At 41.4% G+C, this 24,476-nt stretch overlaps 2 protein-coding genes across 3 annotated transcripts; one reads left to right on the top strand and one right to left on the bottom strand.

Moving 5' to 3' along the window:
• Positions 1–1,749: 1,749 nt before the first annotated feature.
• Positions 1,750–10,609, top strand: LOC113152225 (uncharacterized protein DDB_G0284459). Of its 2 annotated transcripts, none has more exons than XM_026345343.1 (20): positions 1,750–2,009; positions 2,465–3,657; positions 3,775–3,944; positions 4,888–5,079; positions 5,175–5,439; positions 5,525–5,652; positions 6,083–6,111; positions 6,221–6,255; positions 6,436–6,604; positions 7,290–7,449; positions 7,703–7,832; positions 7,963–7,991; positions 8,077–8,164; positions 8,316–8,350; positions 8,755–8,824; positions 8,957–9,028; positions 9,121–9,137; positions 9,248–9,275; positions 9,364–9,477; positions 9,569–10,609. In XM_026345343.1, exons 1-19 carry the CDS (start codon positions 2,001–2,003, stop codon positions 9,443–9,445), a joined length of 2,901 nt encoding a protein of 966 aa, XP_026201128.1. In that variant the 5' UTR covers positions 1,750–2,000; the 3' UTR covers positions 9,446–9,477; positions 9,569–10,609. The 2 variants fall into 2 exon arrangements, with proteins under 2 accessions (XP_026201128.1, XP_026201127.1); XM_026345342.1 differs by having other exon boundaries at positions 1,751–2,009; positions 9,118–9,137.
• Positions 10,423–21,361, bottom strand: prkaa2 (protein kinase, AMP-activated, alpha 2 catalytic subunit). Its single transcript, XM_026345375.1, has 10 exons — positions 21,105–21,361; positions 19,829–19,970; positions 18,650–18,743; positions 17,352–17,496; positions 16,297–16,384; positions 15,929–16,153; positions 15,438–15,600; positions 14,894–15,232; positions 14,691–14,817; positions 10,423–14,322 (listed from the first exon to the last, which is right to left on the bottom strand). The coding sequence occupies exons 1-10, from the start codon at positions 21,202–21,204 to the stop codon at positions 14,072–14,074; spliced, it is 1,674 nt and encodes a 557-aa protein (XP_026201160.1). The 5' UTR covers positions 21,205–21,361; the 3' UTR covers positions 10,423–14,071.
• Between the last annotated feature and the right edge of the window lie 3,115 nt (positions 21,362–24,476).

The raw sequence follows: 24,476 nt of genomic DNA, 5'->3' as shown, positions 1-24,476 counted from the left end.
GTCCCCATGTCACTTGAGAACTCTTTTGGACTGTGATGTTGATTAACTTAAAAGTTTGACAAATAGTCGATGAGCAAAGAAGTTGAGGAAAAAGGGAAACGTCGCCGTTTGAGTACATAACATTTCTAGACCTATTTTAACTTTACCTCAGCTAACAGTTTCTTAATGTAAATTGACACATTATTTTTATCTTTATGAATATGACATTCTACAGTGGGTTTTTAGATGATTTTTTCTTTCTCTCTTGATTTACGTATTCCACCATGTATTACTGTTACAAATAAACACATCCCAAATGAGTCATGTGTCTATTTATGTGTCTTGATTGTAATTTGGGGTTTTGCGTGCATGAAAGAGAATGAGCCTAATGGCGTGTGCCTGGCAGAGGTGACCCCCCCGTGTGTTTTTAGTCGGTGTAAGGCAAGTGTCACAGTATTTTGTTGTAATTGAGTGCAGCTTTAATGGCCCATCACATTCTGCTGCAGTAGAAGCCACTAATGCAAGCTGTCATAAGCTTTATTAGCAACCATGTACATGCACAGGCTTCAGCCCACATGCCCATGGCCAAAAAACAGCATTATTCATAAATTCATATACTACAGGAGAACATTTTCTCTGCTTCATTGTAGTATCTGTCCACACAGTTAGTCTCAGTGGGACGTGAGAGTTTTGAAGATACTGTACAGTTTCTGCCAACACACACAATCTGTGTTGTGGAGGTGTGTGGATTTTTCTTCATTGTCCTGAAAGCATTCAATAAAAATACATTTGACAGGAATGTGTCTTTCCAGAAACAGTGTAAAGGTAACTGGGTAATCCACAAATCTCACTGTCAGCAGTTTTCTCTAAGACTATTTCCTTTGTCGGAGCTGTCAGCTCTGAATTATGTGGCTTGTCCAGGATACCCTATACATCATTTTTTGGGAAGGCGAGTTTTGTAAATGTGGAGATGAAATTCAGTTCATGTTCAATTGCACTTTAGAAAGTCCAGACTAATGGTGCAAAAACCCTTTGTAGGGCAGGTGTTTATTTAAAGCTGCACGTACTGCTTTGTTCACCTCACATCCAGTGTAAAACTTTTTTTTTCTCTGCTGTGCTGTATGTTTAATAATCAACCAGGTGTACAATGCTGCAATCCTTTGATAGCTACAGTGCAGCATTTCAGCCAAAGCTGACCATGTAACTAGGAAACAGAGTCTGTAAGTAAGCAGCAACTCTTTCTAAACCTGCGGTCTACCCTGGGCTGCTCTGTTAACTCCACACACACCTGACGTGCTGCAGTCATGTTGACACATGACAGAATATAACAGATGTTTCTTATAAAGGCCTGACCCGCACCGGTGTATTTCTGTCATATTAGAAATGCCTTTTTGAATACTTTTGCATTTTGTGTTGCAAACCTGGAATGTTGACCGACTTCTTTTGCGTCCTTTTCCTCTGTTTACCTGGAACATTAACTTTAACCTGGGGATGAGAGGGGGCACATCTAATGACACATGATCTATGTACAACTTCTCCTCATAGCGTGGGGGGGGGAGGGGGTGTAAAAAAAAGTGGAAATGGTAAAGTTTTTAAGAAAACCAGACTGGGCACCCGCAAGGTTTCATGTCAGTGACTCACTTTTGCGCGTACACGCAGCGCCAGCCGGGTGACATTCCTAGAGGAGGAAAAAAAAAAAAACAGTCCAAGAGCTGTCGAGAGTCGCTGCGGTGCGTTAAATGCTCCGGAGCAAGACCCGTTTGACGAGACCGACTGTTTTGTAAAGATGTGTGAGTACTCCTACTTAACCTCATTCCTCCACTGAAACCATCCTTTGTGCGCATGGGACACAGCCTACTCTCTGCTCGGTCGGGATTACGCACAGAACTGGGACAGATCGACAGAAGTGTTCAGATTATTTTTCCTCTTCATAGACAGAATGAGCAGCTGAAGAGGTAACTCACTGGAATCCACTCTCTAGACCAAGTTTCCACAGTTTTCAGTGGATATTTCCCAACACTATGGATCAGGTAAGTTGCCCTTTAACACTTTTAAAGTGTGTTTTGCTTCTTGGCTTATTTATTTTCCAGTTATGATATAGTTATATTATGTTGACAATGACAGTGTAAGTATGTTTTCAGTCACTCCGTATGAGATCTTACAAAGGTGAAATGTCAGGTTCATGTCTGTACAGTGAGGAGACTCAGTTGATCAGTGACGAATTGTAGGCTTTAGTAATATAGTATAGTAGTATTAGAGCCTAGACTGACATATATCATAAGGGCCATGTGTGTGTGTGTGTGTGTGTGTGTGTGTGTGTAGACATACAAACTAAACATAACCTAATGATCAGATTATTAAAGATAAGACGCATTCTTGAGACATCAGTGACACAGTCTTTGTGATCCCAAACGTATCAGGGGAACGTGTACATCATGTGTTTGTCTAATATAAGTTGTATTGCGTTGTGCGATCATTTCACCAGGAGCAGACAATGGATTTCAAGGCCCTGATGGCCAAGTTTCAGGATGAAGAACTGCTCCAGAAGCAACCAAAGTTCAAACCTGTTCTCCCAGAGAAACCAAAACCTGTCCCTACCCCCCAGAGCCCCACTTACTTACCTGCAGGAGCACGGCCCTCTCTGATCAGCTCTATCAACCAGAGCTTGGAAGGAAAGTCGCTGACTATGCCAAGAGTGGTCTTCAAGGATGAGAAGAAGGACAGCAAAATGCCTCTGATTCAGACCAACTCGAAGGGAAAAGACAAGAGCGCAGAGAAGACGAAATGGGGCAAAGACAAATCATCTAAAACAAGCAAAGGGAAGCTCAATGATAATTCCTCGGATCAAAAGCAGAAGAAGGACAATGGCAAAGACAAGAGGTTCTCATTGGTGCTCCCTGTAGCACAGAAGGAGAGCACAGCAGAGCTGGTGCCAGCCACACCTCCACCTAAAGCCACAACAGCAAAGAAAGGCTTCCTGGGTTTCAAGAAGACATCAAAAAGAGATTCAGTGGAGGTCCCAGCTGATCCTATCCTAGACATCCCAAGCTCAGACATTCCCGGACCAGTTCCACTCATCCCTGTACCTTCTCACTTTGATGATGCTCCACAGCCTGAAATCTCTGCACCAAAGGCCCTTTTGCCAAACACCCGAGGCTTACCTGACTCCAGTGCTACCATGGAAATTTCCCCACCCTCCATTATCCCTGCCATTCCTCACTTCTGCCCACCTCCTGCATTTATTCCCAATGTTCCAAATCCTAAAGTAACCCTAGAGAGTGAAACTCCACTAGAGATAGAAACTCCTGCACGCCCCATTTCTAGACCAGCCAGCCAAAACGAAATAATTCCCAATCTAGTCAGCGCTGTCTCAACCCCCCCACCCAGTCATACTACTGGCAGTCTTCTTCCAGAAGCCTCGACTCCAACTCAACCTCCTCCTGAGCCTAAGATTGCAGCTGAGGCTGTTGTAGGCGCTGTACATACGGCTGCAGTGGCAACACCTACATCTCCATTAAAAACGTCCTCACCCATCCCTCCATCTCCAAAACCTGAACGTCCCATCTCAGCACTCTCTGCCCTGGAGAGGGCCGAGGACATGAGCCCAGGGAAACGGACTCCTCCGGGTGACCAAAGGGTTTTCAATGCTCTGGAGAAGGCTCGCAGGAAGACCACCAGGTATACAACGCAAACATCAGGAATATGTTTAGTGCTCTTACAGTGTATGAGTGGTGAAGCGCTGATTATAGCACGCTTTTAAACACTAATATCTTACACTGTCTCATCTGTTCGTAGCCCGCTGACAAACCTCAACACCTCTTACTCAATCACCCCTCCACCTGAGGAACATCCCCGTTCTCAGAGCCCTACCTACTCTCTCCCAGATCTCCCACCTGTTGATTATGAAGATCGGGCAGCGTACGCCTCCCTACTGAAACCAGCACAAGTTAATGGCCTCGACCAGCGTAAGTCTGAACTCACCACAATGTAGTCTTCCTCTCAGTTTCTTTTTTTCTTGTCAACCGTCAGATTATTTCGATTTAATTTTCTTGTTCATCAAAATGTGAAGTACACAAGAACATATCCAGGACACCTGGTACTCACTGTACAGCTGCAGAACATCATGTGGTACTGTAAAGTTTCTGCAGTACAAAGAATCTGGCATGTGTAGTGTGTTTTATGCCACAGGTGTTTTCTTTGTGTCAGGTGTTAGTTAGGAAAAGCAGCTTAAATACACGCACACACACACACACACACATACACACTTATATATATAACAAGAACAGTCCTGACAATCCGCTTTTGTGCCAGAAACAGCTGAGCAGCAGGCAGAGCAGAGGTATGTCAGCAATGACGGAAAGGAGGAGCAATGACAGTAACGTGTCCATCATTATGACAGAAAGCTGCAGTGACAAACACTGCTATGCATGAGATAAGCAGCGAGTCTGCTGTTAGTTCACACTGACATATTTACAATTTATTAATTGTGCTCGCAGGTGTTTATGCATGTGTCAGTTCCAAACAACTCCATTTCATTTGCCGTTTCATTATGTCTGTTGACGTGTGGATCTATACTTACTTACTCTAGTGAATGAGCATTTTGTGATACCGCAGCACAGATCATTTAAAAACATTAGTTAATGTCATCTGGCTTCAACACTTTATGTGCAGTCCATCTACAATAGAAGTTTCAAAAGCTATATTTTGCACCGTAATTAGGAAATGTGTCGATTAGTTCAGTGTAAAAAGTGACATAAAAACTAAATGTACATACAGAATCAGTGTAATGAAACTGTTTCTATAAGCTAGACTAGAGTGTCTGTTTTTTTATCTTTACATAGCGCTGTTATTATCTACTCTAATTTGTCTATTAACTCCAGTGTGGTAATAATGATGAATAATGTGCAGTACAAGCCGCTCCACTGTTGGAAGGCAACACTGAGGATGGGTCTGACACCGTCTCAGAGCTGTTGGTGGTTCCTCCTCCTCCACCCAAGAAAGCCCTCCCAGACCGCAGTACTCTGGGTCCTCCACCAGCGAAGCCTGCCAGACCTTCCTCTGTCAACCTGAGTGAGTTTACCCCTCCTCCTCCTGTGGAAGGTAAAGATGTGACCATCACACTGTTACACTTGCAGGTTGATGAATCCAAGTTCACCCACTTGACTGACAGCCCTGCTAATATTGGTTCCATACAGAGTACACCTCTTCTGCACAGCTCCCTGTCTCTGCTGAGGTCCAGGAGACTGATGCCACAGACGTCCAAGAGTCTAATGATGCAGCTTCAGATGCTAATTCTCCAGAGTTCCCAGTGTTAGAATGGGGGAATGACACTGGTGCAGATACTCGAAATGGACAAAATTTTCCAGAGTATTACAGTAATGAGATAACAGCTCCAGAACCTGAAGTCCAGGCAGAATCAAGTCTTGGAGATGAATATCAAGTTAATCCACTGGTGGCAGGGTACGACACATACATTTAATCCAACTCTCTTCATTCGGAAATGCTTGCTTTCATTTCTAAGAACTTAATTATAATTCCCGAGCAGGTCCGACGCTGAAGTTGGCAACAATGTCTATGAGAGCACAGAAAACGTCTACGAGGACATCAACACATCTGCCAACAAGAAGAAAGGAAAGACAGAGGGTGGCAAGAAACGCAAAGGACCACCGAAGAGTAAGGACTCTTACTGAGTCACACAATTGTGATGACACGTTAAGACATTAGACCCACTGGATATCAGATATGTGAACACTTATATTGATAAGATATCTTACAAGGTATCTAACCATGACTTAAGCAGATAAACACATGTTGTATTTCACTGCATGAAGTGTGATAATGTCCCACATTGAAAAAGTCTTTACTACCATGAAGCATCCAACCCTGAATAACATGACAGAAGTGATTATTGATTTTGAGCATGTTAGGCAGATGTACAGTATATAGAAATGATATATGCAGTATTCTGATCTCACCAGATATATTTTCTATGTCGTGTAACTGTATCATAATGAAGGACTAGTATTTTTCAAGTTCATTCCTTGTATTCTGAGTTGAGTTGAGCAGTTTTTCACCACTTTATATACTTGTCTGTTTACCACAGATCCATATGCTGAGGCAGCACAGGAAACCGTAAGTAGCTTTGTTCTGAGTTAATAAATGTTCAGAAATAAAACCATTTTAGTTCATTACAGACTTTGCCAAAGTGAATTAAGCCTTATGTCTTTGTTGGTATTTACAGAAAGAAGAGAAGACCAAGACGGGCAGGTTCGGCAAGTAAGGCCTTATTTTTTATTCGTCCCATCTCTCTTTTCATCTCAGTTTTCCCCTGCGACACTGATAGTGATGAGAGAGTCTAGCCTGCCTTTGTTTCCTGTGTTATCTCCTCTGCCATTTAAACATGCTGCGAGGAGTCCCTTTCAAACAAGACAATATCCCTCATCCTCCCTCTCGCAGGAGCGACAAGAAAGTCAGCGCGGAGGGGCCTGAAGAGAAAGAGTTGAAAAAGAAAGAGAGGCAGCGCCTGGAGAAGGAGAAGAAGGAGCTGAAGGAGAAACAGGAACGGGAAAAGAAGGAGCAGAAGGAGAGGGAAAAGAAGGAGAACGAGATAAAGAAGAAATTCAAAGTGAGTAATGTTATTGTGACGGAGGAGGGAGGTATGAAAGGTGAATGTGCAGTGGGGGAGGGTGGGGTGTAAGTCTTGGCATACAAACCTGTCTGGATTCATTCCTCCTAGTGGAAAGCTCAACTGGAATCTAGTTCAACATTTGTTTGTATTGATCACAGAGGATCTGTGGATTAAATTAGTTATTTCTGCAATATACTGTTATCACAATGATGTTATTCTCATTACTGTCTGAGCTAAACTTTAACCCTGATGCTTCAGATTCAGCTTTTCTCCCACTGGCCTCAGCCTGCTTTAGAGATAAGAGCTAGGGGCTACAATTTCAACACCCCTTAGGAGTCACTATTTAATCAAGTTCCAGAAACCTGCAGAGAGAGAGGGTGGGTACCTGTGGGAGAGTCATTGAGCATTGAGTAGCACATTGTACCTGTTACATGCACATGTTAGTTTCTTGCTGTTGAAAAACCTAAAGGTGGGGGCTGTTAGTGAGGATTAGAATCTAACCTGTAGCCTCCCTCAGACATGCAGTGTTTTAATCTGTTTTGATTTCTTTTTTAGTGCTGTCGAAATGTCTGCTATGAAATGTGCTGACTCTGTTAAGAAGTATGCTGGATGTCATAATGCCAAATTCCTGTATTTGTGAATCTGTGGCGTTAACGTCTTATTGTGCTGTGTTGTTTGTTAGATCACAGGAGAGGAGGATGCACTGTACCAGGCAAAAGTAACTGTAACGACAAAGGGACGTAAGAACGATCTTCCAGTCAAGGACGGAGATATCGTCAGCATCATTCGAACGACCAGCTGTCCCAAAGGGAAATGGCTGGCCAGGGACAGCAGCAATAACTGTGAGTCTGTGAAACCACTTCTCTAATCTGTAGAAAAAAAACCTTTGAACACACTGCATTGCAGCAGGGCTGTGACGTTGACAACAGAAATCACACAAGGAAGCTGCCTCTCTTATACACACCCAACTGAATCAAGTCTGAGTCACTAGAGAGAAATTAATGCCTCAACAGTAAACTAGTTGGGAACGGTAACCTGAGTGCTGTAATCCTCGCTTGTGGGCCCTGTTGGTTATTGTGAGGGTGTGTTTTCCAGACGGGTACGTTGCAGTGGATCATGTGGAGCTGGACATCCAGGAGATGGTGGAGCTGGGGAAGAAGACTGCAATCAACCGCAAGAGCGTCAGCAGTGTTGTTGACGGAGAGGCTACCAGCACCGGGAGCAGGTACGTGTGCACAGCTGGAAGCGTATGACCGATCAATACAAAAACCCAACATACGCATCTATCTACAGATGATTCACTACAGCGTTGCGTTAGAATGATGATTGATGGCTGTTTCTTGTCTTTTTATCAGGGCCTCAAACCACTATCCAGCAGAAAGTTGTAAGTATTTTCTGTTCTCACTCATCTTTACAGAATAAACTCAATGTATTTCACAGCAGTTGAATATTGATGTTGACGTTTTCAGTCTCAGAAGACAGTGAAGAGTGGACTGTTGATGAAGATGATGAAGCTCTCACACCTGCCCATGACACTGTAGATTTCCCGGCTCTGATGTAAGTCAGCCCAAGCATAACTAAGTGAACGGTTTGCTTTTGGTTGCTGCTGGTTTTTCTGCAGCTTCTGTGATTGAAAACTAAATTAGGGCAAAGCTGTGTATTTTTTGGAGACCGGTGCCTTGTGCTAATAATGTGTTTTGTTCTGCAGGGGTCACAGCAGGACATTCTCCATGCCAGACATGGGTAAGAGATGAGTGTGTTGAATCTTATGGCACTGTCAGCATAAGTTGCATATTGTAGCTTTCAGTATGTTTGTGCACCCATGGATACATTGCAAATCTACAGATCTGCTTGTATCATGGTCGGAAGTTGTGGCCTCATGGAGGAGGATGAAAACTGTTAAAAGCCTTTGGACTCAATTATCAGGAGAATTACCTGGTTTCTTCTAGTGACACATCCTGATACTTTCCATTTCTTAAATTCATTCAAAGACTACACGATAAGTTAAGTCTTAAACAGTAAACAGACGGCAAGCTGTGGCTGGGTGACTCCCACTACTAGTTATAGTGTAGTATAATTACAACTCTAGGTGCGTCTTGTGAAAGTGTAGATAAATATTTATATGTCTTGTTCATTCACTTCCTTAGGAAACAACGACCTCACCGTAAACCACCAGCATAGTCACAGTGACATCAGCGCAGGCGGACCCCATGTCCAGTGAGTTCCCCCTTTTCTTTATGACACTTTCAGGTGCACACACACACACACACACACACACACACACACACACGAGCAGAGTGTAAATATATATACATTATACAGTACAGTGTGTATTTGTCTATTTATCAGTGCAAAACATGACGCACTTCAGAAGTTGGCAACATTTTTCCATTCGCCCAAACCTGTGGATCCAGCTGTCAGGTACGCATTATACATATCAATACACACACATAAACATGTACAAACACACAAATGGGCTTTTAAATTTTGCTTTACCCTTTTTTTTACAGTAGCTCTGCAGAGGAGACAGGTGAGTAATACCTGAATTCAGTTTCTTGTACAGAAATGAAATGGTCATCATTCCATTTATACAGCAGCAAACGCTTACATAACCTCAAAAACGACTTCACTACATTTCAGGTCGGGTGCTCGAAGAAGCAGTGCACATGTAAGTGGAGTTATAAGACACGCACATACACACACACACACACACATACAGGCAGCATTTATTTATTTCCAAATCTGTATTCCCACAGACCTGAAGATAACTCGACAAAGGACCTGGATTTTGAACATCCTGAAATGCTCATTTTACCTCCTCCTGACCTGTATGCTTGACTGTGGAGTAGTCCATAGAAGAAGAAAAAAAGGTTAAAGATAAATTACACATGCTCGGTACTAACTGCTTATCACTTTACACTTCACAGTTTGACATGATGTTGGTGTTTGTGTTTGTAACAGCCCTACGAAACACAGCCAGAAAGAAGAAACAGCGTTTGTCTCTGGCGTTATTCTTCACACTGTGATCAATCACCTAGTACTGTGACTTAACTACTACTCTCTACTATTTACCTGATGGCTGTGTTCATGGATCTGTGTGATGAGGAGCAGGAAATGGGGATTTCTCAACAAGCCATATCTTAGAAAGTGGAAATCTTTCTTTGCTGTTTCTGTACTTTGAGGCACTCAGCGTGTGAAATCCAGTGCAGGACAATTTGGCTGGTGGCTCGGAGTAACTTTGAAGTAATGCGACCCAGGTGAACTGCTGACCCAAGCAAAGGACCTACAGACTGACATACTGGGTACTGTGACCCTGCACTGCACACCTTGTGTAATACCGGAAAGCCTCATCTGATTATTGTGCTGCATATAAGGGGACGTTAATGGCAAATGTAGATTACTCTCAGACCAGGTTTTTTTGATGTGGAGACACCACACTTTCTTACAGTAATTTCCAGTAATCAATAAGTTTTCTTCATCAGGATGAAATAGTAATCCACCGTTTAGGGCTGGGGCACAACAAACAGTATATATCAGAATATATGAGTATATAATTATTTATCTTAATTTGTTTACGTAAATAAGTTCATGAGTTGGATGAAATGAGTGCCCAAATGACCACTTTACAGTGTTGGCATCGAATGACTAAATAGAAGTATAGGACACAAACAATCATTAGAAAACCTCACAAGTGATCGATCTGTTCTTTACATGTGCACCTATAGGCATTTTTTTATGGACCATCTTCAACATTAACTTTGTCCAAGACGTTCTTGACTTCCAAGTATTTGTGTTATTGTGCTTTTTTTTTTTTGTACATCTTTTTCTACTTTGTAATTTTATTGAAAAATGTTATCTTATGAAAAGCTATAATTGATTCTGTAAGTGCTAATGTAATTGCTAATGCCATAGTATTTAAATGCTTAATTCTAACAAATTAGGCTAATATAATGATCCATCCCACCAACCAATAAACAACATGAATCAAAATGTGAAAATATACTATTTAAGAATGCTGTTATTATGTATCGGTCGAAGTTTCACCTGCTGTCTGGCAGGTGTCACTTTTATGTGACTCTAATTTATAATCAGGCTGATAAATTATTAGTATTATTACTCTTAGTGTATTAAGGGAGACACTAAGTATTGTATGTCGATATCCGAGGGTGGACAAAAAAAACCAAAAGTAATCCTCTGTGGTATGTGAGTGTATAAAATCTCTCAAGAAAAAAACATTTTGTTTTTATATCACGGTTTATTGTTGTTCAATAAATACTTAAAGTGCAAATCATAACAGCAATTTCATGCAGTGCAAAACAAGAAAACTCCAAACCCCAATCAGACAGAGACAGGGAGACAGTTAACACGCACACACAGGAACACACCCCTGTTCACCCACATACACACAGATTTAAAGTTACACTTGTAAGAACCCTCTAAATAAACAGAGAGCACAACTCTGCTGTTGAAAATACTCACTTTGGTACAACACAGAAAGTCTGTATTTGATTCGGCTCTCTGGCAGGTGTTTCTAGCTCTGAGCACAGATTAGAGTTTACATGACTAACATGCCACTGGTAGTTGTAGTTGCATACAATTGTGATAGTACAGTACTGCATTTGACAGTAAATACTGGTTATGTCAGAGGAGTTTGAAGTCCGACCTATGACGTCTCCTAGTTAGTGCATTTCATTCATAAATACTTTGTAGTGTTGTCACGAGCAGCAGTGCCAGGAATGAACGCATAATGGCCAGATATGATCCTGATGTGGCCAAAGCTGCTAACTATACAAAGGACAAGTCATTTAAGACAGCAGTAGAGTGCATTATGGAAGGATGTGGAATGGCGGTTAACTAGGTGTGTGTGTGTGTGTGTGTGTGTGTGTGTGTGCAGTTGCATGTGTCTTGCAGCAGGGTGCAGAGTTTCTCCCTGACATCAAAGTTAATTCAGAAGCATATGTGACGTCACAGACAGGAAAGACAACGCCTACACAAAACATAAACACAGAATATGTAATAACATATAATGTAAATAAAGGGCTTCAGCAGAGTAACAAAGAATGTGGCCTTTATGTTTCAACCATATGTGTCCACGATGCCCTCGTAAGGCAATAACTAAAACAACTGTTGAAACAGTGCAGAGCTGCAAACTAGACCCTCTGTTCACATCTTATTGTTTAGGTCCAACAAAGTAGTCAGCATGGCAGCATGTTTTGGATGAATAGTTGTAGTCTACGTGACTAATATTCCCCATGACCAATAGGAAATAATAAATAAGACATGAGATAAATATTCATGAATGAGTACAACAAAAATATTTAAAAGAACCATGGAAAATAAGCGATTCAGCTATTTTTTCAATGTGGACTGCATCATTTATATCTAATATATTACTGTATTCATTCATATTGCAATTTATTTTCTAATGTCTTATTTACATCACTTACTACACATGGTTTCATACCAGTCTACAGTAGAGTACATACTACGCCCCATTCTCTGTTTTACTGAAACCAGTTTGAAAGGCAACAGTCCAGTGCTCTCCATTAAAACAACTGCAACCAAGAAAACAAACCCAGAGAGAAAGACGGCGAGGAGGATTCATCTGAGCAGCACCAGTGCTCACTTTACATTCAGTCAGAAAGAAACAGAGATACACAACACACCTACAGTGTGATCTGACAGGACAACCTACACTACCAAAATAAACAGCGGCACAATAGGAACAGTAGGTGAAGTAAAGTAGGTGCAGAGTGCAGACTGAATGGACAGCTAAACAGAAGATGCACAACACAGACAGCTAAAATCCACTGCATACTATTCTGACTCTCATCACTTTGCTGACTCCCTCTCAGAAGCATTTAAACCACTGCAAGGATCCTCCTGACAAACCAGTGTAGATCTTGTGACGCACTCTAGCCATCTGAGCTACATTTCGCACACAGGCTCATTCACACACTGTCCATCTACATACAATATATTCAGAACGACTGTGTCACAATCTTTAAGGCAACCGGAGAAAGGTGTCTGTGGGTTATGCTGTCCTGCGGCAGTTACATGCCATCTCACATGAATTTATTAATGCACTAGCTGGCACCAGCTTCTAATTTTAGATTGACCTTTGTCATGTCCTCACAATTTAAAGACAATAATAAATAAGGAAATGATAAATGTGTTTGTAATAGTTATGGTTAGGAACTCTTTAAAAACTGCACTCTTCATTTACAAATAGATGTGGCTTTTGGCTTTTTTACAGTTTTACTGCTCGTGTGACTGTCATGTCTGCCCGCCTGCTTTTTTAATTATATTCTGGACATGCATGGCTGAGCAGCATATTAACAGTGACTCAACTGAAGTGAAGAGTGTGTGTGTGTGTGTCTTACATATTTGGGTTATGTACTGCATAAAATGATTGGTTGTAAGGGAAGAAATGTTAGTGATATCAACCTTTGAAGTCAAGTCAGATAGTCCTTTGCTCTTCAAAAGAATCGGATAATTTGGTGGTTGTGAAAACTCATGTGAGATATTTTGTGTCTGCTGCAGCACTAAATGCAGCGCATGGTCAGTACCATAATGCAGCGCATGGTCAGTACCATGCAGAGCATTATTGTTCAACTGTTCTGTTTCTCTAGGTTCATTAATCACCTGCAATTTAATCACAGTCAGGATAAATCTATGCCTACGCAGTGCTTAAATAATATAATTATGGGGCCTAAAAAAACAACCTCTGAAAAATAAATATGGATCTGATATCTAAATAATAATAACAATAATCTCCTTTATGATGCATAAAGTCTAATATTTGGTATATGTTTGTCAACCTTTTCAGCTACGTAATGTGATTGCAATATACATATAATATACATGGATAACAAAAGTTGTATCTTTAAAAACCATAAAAAACCTGAAATAACATTTTTCATGTGGTAATGCTCCCTCAGGCACAGAACAAACGCCCCTATATATAGTCATCGTATAATCATAATATAAAACAACAATAAGAACTGACCTCCGAAAAGTGTCTGGGGCAAACTCAGCAGGATGTCCCGCCATAAAGTGTTATGGTGGGTGATGACATTTCAGCAGCTGATAATAGACTCAAGGTGGGTGGAGTGACAGTGAGCTTGATCTTTGCTGACTCTGGCATGACTGTAAACCCTGACCTCTTACTTTGCTGGCCTCCAGTGGATTCCAGTCCCAAGATCAGTTATCTCAAGCTGTTGCCTGATGTTTAAACAACAAGACTCTGACCCAAAAACTGTGTCAAAAGAAAGAAAAAACAAAAAGAATCCCAAAAGAAATAATCTGCATTTCTTTTTCTCTTTCTCTCTCCTTCATCTGAAGTAAACATGCTTTTCATGTTTCCATCCACACATCCAGTCCAATTCAACTGAAGCAGAGATTGAGAGGAGACAGAAAGAGGAAGTCATTCCAAATCATCTAGACTACTGGAGTTGTCAGGCCTCAACGTGCAAGTGTGGTGATCAGACTGGCACACATTTCAAAGAAGTCCATGGTGTGTGATCCTTGACGTGGAGTGAGTACATGAGAGCTACCAGACAGGGATCCTGGGAGAGAGGAACTGAGCTGGGGCAGATCAATCGCTGGGCTTGCTGAATCAATGCTCAGTCTGGGTCTGTGGAGACCGGCTGTGGATCCTGACCTCTGAGGAGTGGACGAACCAGATTTAAAGCCCACAGCCTCAATGATGTCATCTAGGGGTATAATGAGTAAAATTAGTATTAATTCTTCAATTTAAATCAAAACAGTGCAAATATGTTTTAATGCTGTTTTAATTTAATTAATATTTAATTAAAATATTTAGATTTTCACTGTTACAATGCTCTGTGCACACAAAATGCAAATCTCAGTGTGCTAACATGCTAATGTTCAGCACACATAATGCTTGCTATGTTTACCATCTTAGATAAATTAGCTTGGGTTGGCATGCTAACCTTTGCTAATTACCACTAATTACCAAGGACAGCTGATTGAATGTGGTTAGTTTTGCAGCTCCTGATTAGGCTAAGTTTTGGACTTCCTGATGGAGCTTAATAAAGTTATAATTTTGTCTATAACTAACCATCAATGCTCTTGAAGTCGAGGAGGTAGGATCTGTTGTCCACCTGGTAAAGCTGTAGACTCATTTTCACCAGGTTGCCTGTCACTGGATTCTTCCTTCGCACTCGCAGGTGATAAGGGTTCACCACCTACACAAAATAAAAAACAAGCTACTTCGTATGGAGACTGTATGGAAATGTCCAAGTGTGAGATGTATCCTATTACCTTCCAGTCAAAGTTGAGTTGTTTCATAGCCCTGTACACCTCAGCCATGATATCATAGGGTCTGCTCTGACTCCTGATACCCAGGTGCCACTTTGCTTTCTTCACTGCTAGAGGTTTGGGCCGGGTGGTGTTGAGAGCATCCAGTGGACAACGAGACTTGGGGCTGTCAGCCAGGAGTGGAGGCATTCTTTCAGGGTGGGGTTTGACTCCAGGGGGTAGTGGCATGCCTTCCTCTATGAAGGAGCCCTGTGGAGGACTGGAGGCCAAGTAGAACTCGCTGGCCTGGGTCATGATCCGTCGATTGTCTATAATGAGGTGATAGGCTACTGCTAGCTGATCCTGAATGGCCAGAGGGAGGATGGAAAAAAGATCAAGTAATTCACTGACGCTAAGGCCAAACTTTCACAATTTAAATTACCTCAACATCTCTAACACACTTCTGAAAAAAAAAAAAAGTTCATACCTACTTTTTTATTTATTTATTTATTTATTTTTTACAAAACTAGTTCTTCCAAACACTATCAAAGTGTCTTTGCAAGTGTACCTGTGGATCTCCACTGTAGAGGCTGGACACAACCTCGGACTCATTGCATTCAAACTTATCACACACTTCTCGGACGGCCTCCTCATCCAGGACTGTGGCATCATATGAAGGGTCTTCAGGGAACAGGTAGCCTGGCAGGTCCTGCTTAAACCACTCATGTTCCCTGATAAACGACAGGATCAATGCAACGTACAACTACTGCAAAGTTATGAAGCCTAACAATGTTACCAGAGGTAATGTTTATTTTATCCTGTCTTAAAATAAATAAATGACACACCATGATGTGACTATCAACTATCAACTACTGTCTGTTTGTTTACTGACACATCAGATGAGGGAGACTTCAAGTTACAGAGCTAGAAATTAGTTAAGAGGAGAAATACTAGTAAAGGTTCTGATTTCTTTAGATTTGTATTCACAACTTTCATTTTTAACACATGAGGTGAAAGAGGGTTCAACGGACATTTGATCCAACAGAGTGAGGCCAGTACCTGATGTCTTTGATAGTGGCTCTCTTCAGAGGGTCCACTTGCAGCATGAGCATCAGCAGCGAGGCCACCGAGCGGTTCAGATACTCTGGGATGTAGAAGACTCCCCCTCTGATCTTCTTAAACAGGGTGGGAACATGTTCATCATCAAACGGCAGAGTGCCGCACAGCAGAGCGTACAGGATGACCCCACAGCTCCAGATGTCCACCTCTGGGCCTGCATAGAGCCTGACACAGAAGACAGGTAATAAAGAAAGACATGTAACTGATAGTCATGAATGTGATATAACAAATGCAATAGGAGTCAAATTAAGTGTCACTAAATCTGATTAGTTTTATTTAATTAATTACAAATGATTACACACACACACCTTCCTGAGATGACCTCTGGAGCAGCATAGTTGGGTGAGCCACAGCTTGTCCGTAGGAACTCCCCATCTGACATCATGTTCGACAGACCTGTTGGCCAATCACAAGGCAAACACACATTAACACCTTTTTTGCCTCTACTCTGACATTAATCTAGACTAAAAAAACAATGATTTGTTATGATATTACGCGATTGTTCCTTCGATACACACTTGTTAAAGTGAACATGGGCCATTACATGAAGGGTAAGTCATACACAGAGGGTACCATTGATATCTTTATCCTCATTTAGCTGCCAAGACTCTAAGCTCTGAAGACAAAGCTCGTCTAATTGGATGAACCTCTCTTTGCCTGCAAGGGCATCAGCCAAATGCTAAACACCAGACACTCTGCGATGTGACCTTCCCTTTATCTGGTATCCCTGTTCCCTTAACACGCCCTCTCCCTGCTCACCAGTGTCTGCTGCCCTCAGCCAAAATACTTCTCCTGCTGTACACCCCTACCGCACCCCCATGATTCCTTCCCTATCAGATGACACTAGGCCTCAAGGCTTCCTGCCAGACTTGATATGAGATGTGGCCGTTGCTAAGGGACCTCTCTCCACCCTACACACCCTGCTGCGTACAAGGGCCTTCGTGTGTTTTTGAAAATATTTCTCTCTTTCATGGTCATATTGCATCAGACATTTTCTCTTAGAACAATTACACTACAAAGGGGAGAAAGACACTTGTTCCGGTTGAAATTAATTTGATAATAAGGTTAGCAGGTGTATGGTGGTGATTTCACACTTTAATATAATTACACAAGTGTATAATTAAGTGTATCATTATGGTTTATTATTACTCAGTAACAAACAGTGACGCTCTAATAAAACTGTCCAATTACTTGGTTCTTGTCAGCTCTAATTCAAGTCAGCTCTGCTACAAACTCTTTTCTTCTATTTCTTAGTCCCCCCCAGGACACAACTCTTCCTAAATTCCCTAACAATCCTCAGTTTCTGCCAAGCCAATTTTATGTCCCTCCCTCTAGCTATAACTGTGTTCAATGGGGATCCTACCAAAGTCTGCAATCTTGGCATTCTTGCTGGCATCCAGCAGGACATTTTCAGGTTTGAGGTCTCTGTGGACCACCATATGCCTGTGGCAGTAGTCTACAGCTGAGATAATTTGCTGGAAAAGACGGCGAGCCTCTGTGTCCTCCACCTGAAAGACACAATATGAACAGACATGCTTCGGGTATAGCTTTGATAGAAATAAGTGTAATAATATGTCACACAAGATGGTGTTGTATAAAACTGCAAAACCAGGCCACACGTGTGGACAATGGGTAATGAAGATATGTGCTGTCTTGTTTAGGACACATTTATCATGATCAGGGTTGTTTATGAGAGTATGAGACTCAGGGAACCGATAAAGATCCAAGTAGGATTATTCTACTACTAATAAAAAGAGGCTCCAGGAGGGGTTGTTGTGTAATGACAACCATGTTTCAACTTTAAATCTTGAAAACCTACAAGTGAACATTAAAGGTTAGAAAAGCAGGATTTTAAATAATTATTGACAAATCCACTAAGTTACAGTGATGGAATTGTGATAGTTTGTGATAACCTAAAATTGTCAGAGGTTATAGACTACAATTCATAGCACTTGGAAGTTTATAACAGTAGATGATGTACTTTCCTCTCAATCCTGGACAATCCCTCCCACCCACTGCACAGTGTGTTGGCTGGACAGAGGAGCACGTTCAGCCAAAGACTTATTAACACTTAATGCTCCACAGAGTGCCACAGGAGGTCCTTTCTACCTGTAGCCATCAATCTGTACAATTCCTCCTCTCTTTGTAAGGAGTGGGAGAAGTGATGGTTGTATCGTATACATGCTGTCAATCCACAATAGGCTATAAATATTGACCCAATTTCATTCATCTATTTTACATATTCTGTCTATATATTGAGTTTTTCTGTATTGATGTTATTGGTTATGTGTATTTATGTTGGTGTTGGATCTTTCCTGGTTGTGGTTCCCTTTCTTTCTGTCTGTGTTGAGAACAACTGTAATGAGGCAAAACAATTTCCCTCTGGGATTAATCTAGTTTTTCGAATCTTGAATCTTGAATGAATCTTGAATAAATGTTGTGATGCAAAAATTGTATGTGGTATAAGTGGTAAGGATAGATGTAGTTTAAACAATGTGCATGGAAATAGTGTTTAAATGTTTCCTGAGAGTAAGAATGAGCTCAAACAACTGTCCCCAAATAAAACTATCTGTAAAAGCACTTAACAAAGATGCCCTCATTAAAGCAATGACTACTGCAGCCAGTGCATTAATTAAACAGTTAACAAATATAAGATCTTACCCGTCCATTTTTGCAGATGTAGTCAAACAGCTCACCTCCAGACACATATTCCATAACCATGAAGAAATCTGTGGGTGTACTGATCACCTGGTACCTGAAGAAATGTAACACACAAGAATGCCAACATACATTTGTGTGACTTACTCTGCATTAGTTAACACTTAACGTATACACGTGGGCCTTTATCTCTGAATCTCTTTACACATTGTGTTTACTTTAAACCATGCACAGCACAATAATACATAGACAAACAGGAAAGGTGAGACAAAGCTGTGATATATGGCTGCTGAGTGTAAGTATTATATTTCATAAAGGTCAGATATATTAAAATCCAAGCCCAATTTAATGAACGCGCAATCCACTTCGTTTCTGTTGAGCTGGGAATAGCACAACGCGGCTGTCGCTGTGGGAGAAATAAAAACAAATCACATTTTTTTCTTTTTCATCTTATATAGAGTTCAATCTACGCAATGGGGTCACTTGAGGGGAATATTCACAACATTTGGTGCAATTCATTTCCTTCCATGCTAATTTCACAAACAGGGCCATGACTAACGATGTCTGTAGCAGCACAAGCACACTGTGTGTGTGCTTAAAATATACTGTATATGTGTGTCTGTGTCTTTACTTTATAAATGCACATGTCTGTGACACTCCTACGCACAACCGGAGAGCTCATGTATCTGCTGTAGCTTACGGTGTGTCAGTGGACTAACCCTAACCCTGACCTAAAAATAACCCAGAGATTGTCGAGAGACACACGGACTGACAAGGAGAAAGAGGCCAGGGAGACAGGGGGAAAGAGAAAGAAGGAAAACAAGGTCAAAGAAAAAACAGAACAGGAAGCAACTCACCTGAATCAATTACAGGAATTACAACTTACAACTTCCATCCTGTTAACTCGAGACTTACACAAACCAAAACAGATTTTGTTTCTCTAGTTCCAAGCCTGTGTGTGTTGGTATGTCTGTGTGTTCCTCCTGAGAGCGCTGCAGACATGCTCAGTCCAGCGCAGCTGTTGTAAACAAACAGGAACAACCAAAACATGCCACAACACAGAGGAAACCCATAACAGCCAAAGACCCACATTTAAGCAGAGCCCTGCTACCTCACAACGTGGTGTGTCACCACTGACGGCCTTAAATCTGACAGGGGGATGCGACGCCTTGCTCAACTTACAGCTTGATGATGTGTGGGTGTCTGAACAGTTTGAGATTCTGGATCTCGCGCTTGATCTTCCCCACCACGTCCAGGCTGCGGATCTTCTGTCTGTTGAGGATCTTTACCGCCACTTTATGACCCGTCAACTGATGCTCTCCAACTAAAAGGCAACAGAATTCAGACATGACAAGGACACAATAAACACATGATGCCCAGGCGGTAAAACACAAAACAGACTGATACCAAGGGCAGATGGAGAGAAACTAATGGGTTACAGTTTGACCTGAAGACCCCTGTTGTATTGTAGCTTTCAACATACGTGTTTTATTAAGATTTTGCCCATACTGTAGACTTGCCAGTCCTATAATTACAGCCTGTAGCCCTGACTCCGGTGTTATTGTAACATTAGCCCTGGCTTCAAGCACAGTTAGCAGGGCACAAAAGGTGAATAAGCAGCTTTAACTCCCACAGGAATGGCTCCAAGGCAAACACCTACTTTTGTTAGCGGCATTTTGTTCATTTCAGTGATAATTTTCCGCTGCGGTGTCGCTTAGACAGTATCTATGACTGTTTAATAACGTGGTCATGGTGTGAGGAGGGTCTCTGGTAGCTAAGCTAACCCATCCCTCCAACTGCGCACTCAAGAAACAGGCGAGGTGAGCAATGGAGTTAAAGCTCACAAGGTCACGAAGACTGCTCGAAAACTAGCTAAAAAAAAGCTCAATTCATAATCTGTGATGTGCTCCTCTAGTAAACTGAACCCATGTAAAGGGGTTTTCCGACTTAGCAGGTACTCACCAAGCTAGCCCTGTCTAGTAATGGCATAAAAACATCAGACTAGCTACACCGGCTCTAAACAAATCAGTTAACAGCGCTCACTTGGTGGTTTGGGGGGAGCCAAGATGTCCTTTCTACCCTAACACTTGTAAACAAACCGAGCACAGCATGAAATAGTCACTGTATAACGTTACGTGACAATAATGTGACTGTGCATCTTCTTGTGGCTACTGTCCTCCAGGTGATGACACCTGCCACAGCTGAACCCCGTAGCTGCAGACGGAGGCTTTGCTGAAGGAGTTTGACTTTCAAGCGGCCCCATTCTGGGAACATATTTACGCATGAACTTCCGTCTGTTGCGGCCGTGAAAGCGTCGAGATGCGCAAACTGCTCACTGACCACCGGCAACTTCGACACTACGTCGACGGGGGAGCCACGACCACTACTTCACCGTGCTCCATCTGAAACGCACACACGTACACAAAATGCCAGGCGGGACACAGAAACGCGACTTAACTCTTTACTTTGCCGAAGGTTCCCACTCCGAGCGTGTCGCCGAGGATGTAGTGGCCGATCTTCACCCTGCCTTCGTGCTTCTGTTGTTGCCGCTCTGCCATCTTCTCCGTTACCGACGGCTGGGCTCTCGGTGCGCTGGGTTTGCTGACAGGCTGCTTGTGGGGCTCACGGAGGGGCGGGGCCCTTCGCTGCTCTCACCGAGGCACCGCTGAACGCGCACTGTCAGCTGCACGGTGAGGGCTGTTGTGGAAAAAAGAAAAACGGAGTTCATCTGTTTTCTGGAGTGCAGTGTCTCCTAAAGCATGTAGCCTGTGTGGCATCACCCACCCACCCACAGAGTCCTACGGTTCCCACCTATCAGACCGACCTGCAGCTAAAACATGAACTCATTTGCACTTGTGTGCACACTCACCAGCTCCATGTGCCTTAATGATAATTACCATGTATGGAGTATGTATTATAACGTAAATCAATAACTGTGCATATCAGTGCAGTGATGCATGTCAGATCAAGTCAGTATCTATCTGCTTGGTCTACTTGATCATGTTTCGGACAAATCAAAAAACAGATCCAGTTTCTACTGAGCTGGTTGTGCACTAACACCTTGGACGTCTTTGGTCCAGCCATGACTTGACACTGAGAAAAGCTCACAGGGCTATTGTAATATCAATGTTCCTCTGGAAACCTGAGACACGGAAGAAAGGCTGCAAATCTCTTAAGTAAGCCTGTAATGAGGAAGGAAGTACTGGTTCAGGAATTTGTAATGTGTATGTGATGCACTGGCATTTAACAAGAGCTTTCTAAACTAAATAAAGCCAAATGATCGGATGTACCTGAACTGTAAATGTTAATAATAATTTAATGTCCATTTCAAAAGTACCAGAATTACACTTCATTTGTTTTTGCTATAGATATGACCCAAAGTTCAGATTTCCACTTTTATTTGGTAATTCACTTTTATAAGGTAAATAACACAAGATAACAACGTTGCCACACATGACTCACATTATGAGTGAGTAACAGATAGTTTTAGAGAAAACTGAAGTAAAAAAAAAAAAGAAAAGCAGGTGAAATGCATGCACCATTTTAAGGTCTGGTGATTGACTTGTCCAGTCTAAAACCTTATGTTGAGTAAGCTTGTGTGTTTTGGTGTATGATGAAGCTCTTCACAATTTGATTTGATGCATCTTTTTAAACATTAACAGACAAGATGTTTCTTTACAACTCTTACTCTTCCTGTTGCCACCATTATGAATGACTGCATCAACAAAAATGATTAAGCCTGTTTCCAGTAGCAGCCGTGAAAACCCAAGTCATGACACCACCTCCACCATGCTTCACAGATGAGCTTTTTATGGTTTAGATCACAATCACAGATCCTTTCCTCTACATTTTGGCACTGACAAAACTTTGGTAGAGTTTATCATCATCTCATCATCTCATCATTATGTGTATGTTGCTCGATACATTAGTGTTTTTGTTTTTCAAGCCTTTCCAAATTGTTGTACTGGCTATGTCCAATGTTTGTGCAGTGTCTCTGATTTCACTAATCCTAATCATCATTAGGAGCTAGTTATTACGTTATTGCTATGTTATTATGATAAAGTATTTCATATTATACTATAACATTCATAGGATTCTTCAAACTGATTTAGTATTTCCTTGTGTCACCTGTGACGTCACCTTCTTTAGTTTTTCATATAGTTCCATTTTTATTTTTGTAGCACTTTTTTGCAGTTGATTGATTGAATGTGCAGCAATGTGCAAATATTTCTTTTCCAGATTTTACAAATGTTAATTGTTGATATTTTCTATTATCTGCATCATATTTTTGGAAAATGTCATAGATAGATTTTGAAGCATATAACTTGTACAAGAAGGCAGCTGCGGCTTAGTATTTTATTATTACTTTTAAAAAAATTAAACTTAATTCTTTTATTGGTTTAGGTAGCCACTCAGTAGCCACAGATGTTTAGGAATTTGCAGTAATGTGACACTTTTCAGATGTAGACTTTGGTGATGCTGCAAATGTGTAATGTGGTAAAGATCTCTCAATAGATGCACCGTGACTGCTGGAAGTTTGGTGACATGCATAGATGAGATGTCCTTCCAGCAGTAAGTAACACTTTTTTTGTTTTTGTTAATCTCTGAGACATTTATATCTTTGCTTGAGTCCTGGAGCAAAAATGTAACATTGTTAAGTACTGTATATTGTGTGGTAGGCGGTAAATGGGTTTTTAAAAGGTCACAAGTAAGCAGATCAAGGAAAGTGCTAGATGATTTGAGTAGGATCATAACTTCATCAAGCTCACTGGGGCTCACTGTCAAGATCTAAATTGTAATGGTTTTGGAGAATGTCTTTTCTAAAGTCTTTTCTTTTAAAAAGGTCAATGAGAATTTTTCTTTTTTTGTTGTTGTTGTTGTTGTTGGTTGAGGAAGGCTTATTGGATGGTTGAAGTAGAGTTTTGATTCATATTTGGTCGTTGATGAGTTCAGATTTTCATAAAGTATGTTGTAGCTGACATACAAGTCACATTTCTCCATGGGGCTTTAATTTTGTCAGAGACCATGTTGGTCTGCAGTTGTGGTGATGCAACAGCAAATGAAAAAGGTCATAAGGGTAAAATGTGATGCCATGGGTAAATGCTTATATATAACAAAATAATATCTTCAGGTCTGACTTTGACTGTGTCAGCCAGGTCAGTTATATTTTTATTGTTATGATCACAGACAACCATGCATGTCTCATATTGCGTCTATATAACAAACATATTGTTGGCTCCCTTTTATATTTACAGAGAAACAAACAATATTTCACTTGGAAGCATCCCACAATCTCCTATCGACTGTGCTGAACAGTAAAACGGTGAAGTGTTCACATTTACCCACTAGATGGCAGTGCACGTGTAATTTATTAATGTGCAGCGTCACTCTTCAGTCTTGTGCGCAAAGCTTGAAACACTAAGTCTCACCAGAGCTGATAAAGAAGCATTAAATCTTATCCTATTTGATACACAATTTGTTGGGGGAAAGTGGTCAAATTTGAGTGAAATTTTTGAAATACAAAATCTAGATGAAATAGAAGAAGAGTTTAATAGACGTTTTTTTTCTTTACTTTAAACCATTAAACACGATGAAACATACTTTGTAGGGACATTAATATTGTCAGAATATGACATAGTTATATATTTTCTTTGTTTTTAAGAAATGTTCATGTATTTCAGTATAAAATGAGCAATTATATCGTTACGTGATTTAGTGGAGTGCTTTTCTTATTCCCAGGACGCACAGAGAGAAACACACCAGTCTCCAGACGCGCTCCAGTGCGCCTGTCGTGCCGCGTGTTGGCCGCCGGGGGCGCTGCTGCGTCCCC

This window comes from Anabas testudineus, chromosome 4 (assembly GCF_900324465.2).
Source record: "Anabas testudineus chromosome 4, fAnaTes1.2, whole genome shotgun sequence".
NCBI classification, from domain to species: domain Eukaryota; kingdom Metazoa; phylum Chordata; class Actinopteri; order Anabantiformes; family Anabantidae; genus Anabas; species Anabas testudineus.
Note: the sequence above shows the minus strand (reverse complement) of the source record. Positions and strands in the feature narration are given on the sequence as shown.

Bases quoted from the DNA above. Each gene is read 5' to 3' on its own strand.
- prkaa2 (XM_026345375.1), bottom strand. From the start codon at position 21,204: ATGGCAGAGCGGCAACAACAGAAGCACGAAGGCAGGGTGAAGATCGGC. The intron at 16,154-16,296 runs GTGTGTGTGTGT...CTTCTGTGTCAG, and splicing joins CCAGAGGTCATCTCAGGAAG to GCTCTATGCAGGCCCAGAGG. The intron at 15,233-15,437 runs GTACACTTGCAA...CTGGCCATTCAG, and splicing joins TCTACAGTGGAGATCCACAG to GATCAGCTAGCAGTAGCCTA.
- LOC113152225 (XM_026345342.1), top strand. The intron at 3,945-4,887 runs GTAAGTCTGAAC...AATAATGTGCAG, and splicing joins AGTTAATGGCCTCGACCAGC to TACAAGCCGCTCCACTGTTG. The intron at 8,825-8,956 runs GTGAGTTCCCCC...TCTATTTATCAG, and splicing joins GCAGGCGGACCCCATGTCCA to TGCAAAACATGACGCACTTC.